This window comes from Prunus dulcis, chromosome 1, assembly GCF_902201215.1.
Source record: "Prunus dulcis chromosome 1, ALMONDv2, whole genome shotgun sequence".
Taxonomy (NCBI): domain Eukaryota; kingdom Viridiplantae; phylum Streptophyta; class Magnoliopsida; order Rosales; family Rosaceae; genus Prunus; species Prunus dulcis.
Window position 1 is genome coordinate 9681809 of NC_047650.1, and position 6727 is coordinate 9688535.

The 6727-nt window shown below is 37.2% G+C and overlaps 1 protein-coding gene across 1 annotated transcript in view; it reads right to left on the reverse strand.

The window, feature by feature from the left end:
- The window catches only part of LOC117615365 (protein high chlorophyll fluorescent 107), a 7407-nt gene extending 5328 nt beyond the window's left edge, over positions 1 to 2079 (reverse strand). The window contains exons 1-5 of the mRNA XM_034344439.1: positions 1509 to 2079; positions 1236 to 1379; positions 599 to 904; positions 423 to 482; positions 14 to 240 (exon numbers count right to left, since the gene is read on the reverse strand). Of these exons, the coding sequence (XP_034200330.1) occupies positions 14 to 240; positions 423 to 482; positions 599 to 904; positions 1236 to 1379; positions 1509 to 2054 (1283 nt within the window). The 5' untranslated portion in view covers positions 2055 to 2079. The remainder of the gene's footprint in view (positions 1 to 13; positions 241 to 422; positions 483 to 598; positions 905 to 1235; positions 1380 to 1508) is intronic.
- Between the last annotated feature and the right edge of the window lie 4648 nt (positions 2080 to 6727).

A 6727-nucleotide genomic window follows, 5' to 3' on the forward strand; every position in this document is an offset into this window, starting at 1 on the left:
TACTGGTTGATGCCTGGGATCCAACTCAGATGCTCTCCTGAACAACTGTCGAGCAAGATTTGCAGTTGAGTTTTTATATTCTAATAAAGCAAGGGACTGAAGCAGAACTGGATCCCTCGGATTGAGCGCATGACCTATCTTTAAAAGCTTTCTTGCTTTGTCAACGTCACCAATATTAGCTTCAAACATTCCCCAAACATGCCATGCAAACCTATTCTTGGGGCTTGCCTGTATCGCTTTCTACAAATAGAGGTGGAAAACATCACAATCAACGCTGTAAATACAGAAAATAAAACAAAATAAACTAAACATATCCAATTTAGTAACTGAAACATTCTAAGAAAAGAGCTGCAGCAAAGTCCTAATCTACAAGGAAATGGAAACTGATAGTCATGCATGATCACAGTAAAATAAACAATCACCTCAAAGAGTTGCCTGGCAGCACGATTGTTCTCCTGTTGCATCTCCAATTGAGCCCATGCCTGAATCATAAGAATTGGACAAATTACTACCAGGAAAAAGACATTTCAACAGCCAGAAAGACATGGAAAGTTAACTTGTAACAGAGAGGCCTACGTGCAGGAGAATGATGACTTACAAGCCAACTGGCACAGCTTTTGGGATTGCTCTTGGTGGCCTGCCTGAACAAATATCGAGCCTGCTCATAGCGATTCGCTTTAGCTTCCAGCAATGCAAGTGTCTGGTACACGTACTCATTCCCTCCACAAAATTTTAGACCTTTAGCAAGCAGATGCCTTGCCTTTTTTATATTTCCCTGCTTTAGCTCTAGAACTCCCCACCCATGCCAGGCAGCAATGTGCCTCTTATCAGCAACCGTGGCCGCATCAAATAATTCCCTTGCTCTCCTTGTATTTCCCATCTTATTTTCCAAAACAGCCCAGCACTGTAAACGACCACCTCAATGAAATCAATCAATCAATCAGTCCTAACAAGAACTATTCCCACATATGACTTCCCAACAAGGTACTTTCTTTCGGACTTCTATAACAAACAACAGAAAGCCTGATTTGTTCATGGTTAAAAAGCATCAACCAGAACTAATGATTCACCATTTTGGGCATCAATGGAAGAAGATATTTCCATTTTCCAATACCAAATCTTAAAATAATTAGTACTCATATTAACAAGGCCTGCCCCACACTTTAAAATTTCAATTTTTCATAACAGTTAACCAGTTGCACAAAGTTCAATTTGAAAAACAGAGAAAACCAAACCTGCCAAATGTATGGATTTTCTCCTTGAGTAGCTTGGCAGCCTTTCTCATACACAGCTCGAGCTTCGGCCGTCTTCGATTGTTTGCTTAAGGCCTTCCCCAGCGCCACGTACGCTCTTCCATCTTCAGGCCAATAATATATACACTGTTGTTGCAAACAAAACCACTCTCAGTGAAACAGAATACTACTAATTTTAATTTTTAAACACTTCAAAAAATTCAGACATGCATAACCGCAAACACAATTGATAATTGATATTGGAAGATTATATACCTTTTCAAGTAATTTCTCTGCTTCAGCGTATCGATAGTTTCTGGTCAAGATCTTAGCTCTATACAACGCCAAGTCCAAGTTCACCGACAATGGCTTCTCTTTCACACCCGATTCAGCCTTCTGTTCCGGCTCGAATATCGGCATCTTCTTCGCCAACTCGGCAAGCCCTGCATCGAGGGCCGTCGGTGCCTCCTCACCACCGTCGCCGTCGCCGTCGCCGGAGACTTCCATGGCCGGCCGGCGAACCACGAGCACTCTTTTTGACGACTCTGCCTCGGGCAGCACGGCATTGCTTTGGCTCTGTTCTTTCGAAACGGCGTCGTTGGAGGAGTCGGAAGAGGGGAGTGTGGTCTGGTCGAGGACTGGTACGGAGGAGTCCCGGATGGAGCAGCGTGGAGGGGCTGAGAGGGAATAAGGGGAAGAGTGGAGGGGCAAAGTGGGGATTTTGAAGGCAAACTTGGAGTGGTTGTTAGGGTTTTGGGAGGTGCAGGAGAAGACAGTGAAGTTGGGGTTTGAGGGAGGAGGGGGAGAAGAGAGAAGGTGCATTTCTCTCTGTGTTTAACGGATTAAACTGTATTGTATGATCCATGTTGAAACGAATGTGAGGCGGGTAGAGGAAGAACCACTGCTTGTCCAATTACCATTATAGCCTTACAGCTCTCCCATTTTTGCTTTTCAATGATTTACAAAAAAACTTTAGGACGTGTGCACTTTTGGACCCTACACATTTCTCTTCTATTTGTTTTGTGAGCATAGCAATAAACACGTACAAATAAATAAAGAGATATTTAGTAATATATCCATTCTTAGCATTAATATTACAAATAAAACTCTACACAATTGAATTTCTATAAATAAACTTAAAAAAAAGGGAGATTCACTATTATACCCAATATGGGGGCCCAAATTATAAAAATACCCATTATAAAATGGACTTTAGAAACACACCCAAAGCCCATTTACAACATAACAAAAAAGCTTTTAACTTCTTATAAATTACAAAACTGCCATCAATTTCTTAAAACAAGCCCAAACCCAAAATCTCATAAAAATACCCAAAGCACTCAATAGGGCATCAAAGTAATTTAATAATCAATATTAAATTCAATAAAGCTAGCTATCATTTTTTGAGTTTTTTTTGGGTTTGTTTATAGGAATTCAATTGTGTAGGGTTTATTTATAATATTAGTGCTAGAAATGGGTATATCACTAAATATCTCTAAAAAAAACTCAAAAAATGACAGTTAGCCTTATTGAATTTAATAATGATTATTAAATTACTTTGATGCCTTATTGACTGTTTTGGGTATTTTTATGAGATTTTGGAATTGGGCTTATTTGAAGAAATTGATGGCAGTTTTGTAATTTATAAGAAGTTAAAAGCTTTTTTGTTATGTTGTAAATGAGTTTTGGGTGTGTTTCTAAAGTCCATTTCATATGGGGTATTTTTATAATTTGGGCCCCTAATCTCTCATAAATAAACTGGGATTTAGGGAAAAAAAAAAAAAGCTCCATAATAAGTAGTCCATAGATATTAATGTATGATATGAGAATTTTTTTTTCCTTTGATTAATAATATGTGCTTTTGTCTTATTTATTTATTTATTTAAGTACAAGTGATAGTCTAAACTAGAGGGGAGAGGGGTTTCTCACACATACACAATTAAGAGGTCATAGGGTTCGAACCTGATACATCTAGTCTGCAAGTTAACGTCATTTTTTATTTTTATCTTTTTTTTTAAATTATTAAGTAGGCACGATATTTACTAAGTTTTATATGAAAGTTTTAACTAGAAGTTTTTTTATACCAATTATTTGAGAGTAAGATGTAGTTTTATTTATTTATTTAGGTTGTAAAGTATAAAGTAGTGGAGCCCACTTACTATTTGTTTGTAGACTTTGGTGCATGAGTTTATTGCACATTCACGGGCATCATTTCCTTAGCCTATAAATAAGACATTATTGTGCCTTTGCATGTACACCTCCAATTGAGAGAAGAATGGGAGTCAGGCAGAGAAGAGGAAGAGAAGGAAGAAAGAGGGTGAGTGAGTGGAGAGGAAAGAGAGCAGAGAGAAATTCTCCAAGAGAGAAAATTCAGTGAGCCACACATATTGTAAACTCTAAAGTTGTAGCCCTATTATTTTATATAGTGAAAAAGTTATTGCTGCTGCTCTCCGAGGACGTAGGCATAGCCGAACCTCGTTAAATGCTGTGTCTCATCTACTTTACGTGCAGCTCAAAATTCGCACATATCCCAGTCCATTTTATAACACGTTATCAGCACGAAAAGCTCTCAACGTGGGATATGTTTTGATGATCCCAGGAGATAAGCACTCTGTTTTCTTTATATTGTTTATTTATTATTATTACTATTCATCATGCTCAACATATCTATCCCTTCATAGATCCTGAGTTTGACTGCATCTATTATGGCCCATCAGATAAGTAGTTCCTCAAGTATGCTCTGGAGGCCGCCTCTTATGACTTGCCCAGGTTTGATGGTTTGAATTTTATAAGGGGGTGGCAGGGAAAGAAGATAATGTTTGTGGATGTAGATGCCCAAAGTTTTTTTTTTTTTTTCACAAAGATAGCTGCACATGCCCACCAAGTTAGATTCCAAATTGCTTTAGGGGTAGGTCACTCAAGTGTTGGCACCTACTTCATCTTTTTATCTCTAGCCTTTTGACAAAGTGGCATGTGCCATCATTTCCCCATTTGAAAAGCCCCCGTATGACAAATAAGGAAGCTAGCAAATAAGCTCCCTATCTTTTCAATTATTATTATTTTATACTATTTAATATCAATATTGGTGCATGTGTGTGCAGATTATAGGAGAAAAACATTTGATTTGGGGAGACAAGCGTGCTATCTTCCACAAACGATAACAATATAATATAATATTATCTGATCGTGGTGTTGATAATAACCCACCAACAATTGCCTTTAATTTATATATACAATAATTCTATTATTAGCTTTAATGGACGGTTTCACCTTCTATATTTTCAGTGGTGGTTTTTATCCCCACAACTATTTTATTTACTGTATGGTGCAAGTTCATTACCCATACAATTTATTTACTGTATAATGTAGGTTTATTATTCATACAACAGTATTTATTTAAAAGGGTGGTGTGGGTTTATCGTCCACGCCTTTACTTTTATTTAAATGTATGGAGCAGAATTAGTGCCCATACAAGCACATTTACTTTATCGCAAATTTACTTTTACTTAAAGTATGATGTGGAATTAACCCTCATACTTTATGAATTTACTTTACAGCACATTTAATTTTATTTAAGGTATGGTGCGGGATTAACGTCCATACATCAAGCAATTTAATTTATGAATTTATTTTACCGCACATTTACATTTATTTAAAGTATGGTGCGGTTTTATCGTCCATACCAGTAATTTATTTACCAGCAATTTATTTTATGGATTAATTGTGCTGTATGATGAGTTTTTATAGTATGCAGATCAGGACCAGAAGTTCCTTGATCCTCATCATACAATTACATCAGGACTTGAAGATCCTTGATGATGATATTGATATGAGAGCTGGCAGTCTCTCCGGTACTATATTTGTAAATAAGAGATCGGACTTGAAGATCCTTGATCCTTGACATGTAAATAAGGACCTAGAGTTCCTTGATGATGTAACAGTACCGTATTGGTTAAAAGTGCCGTACACATGAATGATAACTGTACTGGCAGATGTACTGTACACATGAATAGATATGTATTCATGACTTGATGAATAGTACTATTCACATGAATAGTGACGTATGCATAAATATTAACCATTTTGGGTAAACCGTCACTATATACAAAAGGAAACCTGCAGTTCCTTAAACTCATGGATGAGCAATTAAATGAGATGCCAGAAGTTCCTCAAAATATGGACAATTATGTAAGGACTTGAAGTCCCGAAATATGTACAAAAAATTGTAAAAATGTCCATACCATGAGAATATGTGATTTTGGCCCGAAGTTCAAAATCTAAGGGGATTGAATATCCATACCATGAGAATATGTGATTTTGGCCTGAAGTTCAAAATCTAACATTGTTGAGAACCTAAAGTTCCAACAGTTAAATGGACAACCCTTGAGGTATTATTGCAAATTGTGGTACACCACATATTTCTTTGGCATAAGAATATGATGAATTTAATAAAGTTCGATTTTGTTATAATCGACACCTCAAGGAAGAAATATATTTTGTGAATTCCGGTTGTTAAGAATACACCGTGAAATGGATAATATCATTATAAACCTTAAATGATGAATTGAGGCTCCCCACATATTTTGTTATATCTGGGCCGGAAGCCCATGGATCCAAATATATGAGAGATCCTGAACTTGAAGTTGTGGGTATATAGTAGTTAATGCTCTTCACTACTATATTGCGATATTATCGTGGCTTTTACTCAATCCATATTTCATGTCCATTTGAAAAGGGCGAATAAATTATGAGTTTGTGTTTAACCCAGACCAAAAGTTCTGGGCTCACATGCATGGAAATATGTAATTTGAGAGATTTGATGTGGTTATTTGAACCTATAAGGCACAAGGTTCCAAACCGTCATTTTGAAAAGACGTAAAAACCACATGTGCAAGTTTAAGAATGTGCGCAATTATTATTATAACAGGAAAGGGGCATACAACAGATAGATTTTTTCCACTGCAATGAAGGTGCAGGCCCTGTAAAATCTATAAAATTACATTATGTTCTAGAAGCCTCTGAAGGAAGAGGACGGCGCCTCTTAAGCTTAGCCATGAGCCTCTCGTGGTCTCCCAAAATTCTTTCATTGGAGACCTGCAGCATGTCTAGCCTTCTCAGTGTATCAACAGAATACGAACTCACCAGTTTCAACAAGGCATTATTCTCTCCTTTAAGTTTCTCAACCTCCTGTTGAGACTCATGAAGCATTCTTTGAAGAGACTAATTTTCAGTTGTTAGCTTCTGAACCTCGTTTGCTCTAGCACGCAAACGATCAGCCATGTTAGAAACAGAAGCAGCACTCTGAATGCTAAAAGCCATTGAGTCATCAATAGCCTCTTCCTCAGACCTCCCTGTTAACAATATTTCATCCATTGGAGTAATGAAATTCCTAGCTACTATGACAGCAGTAGCATCATTCATCATCATAGAATCATTAACTGTGAGATGACGATTTTGGGATACAAAGGATGGACGCCAAACTTTGGCGTCATTGG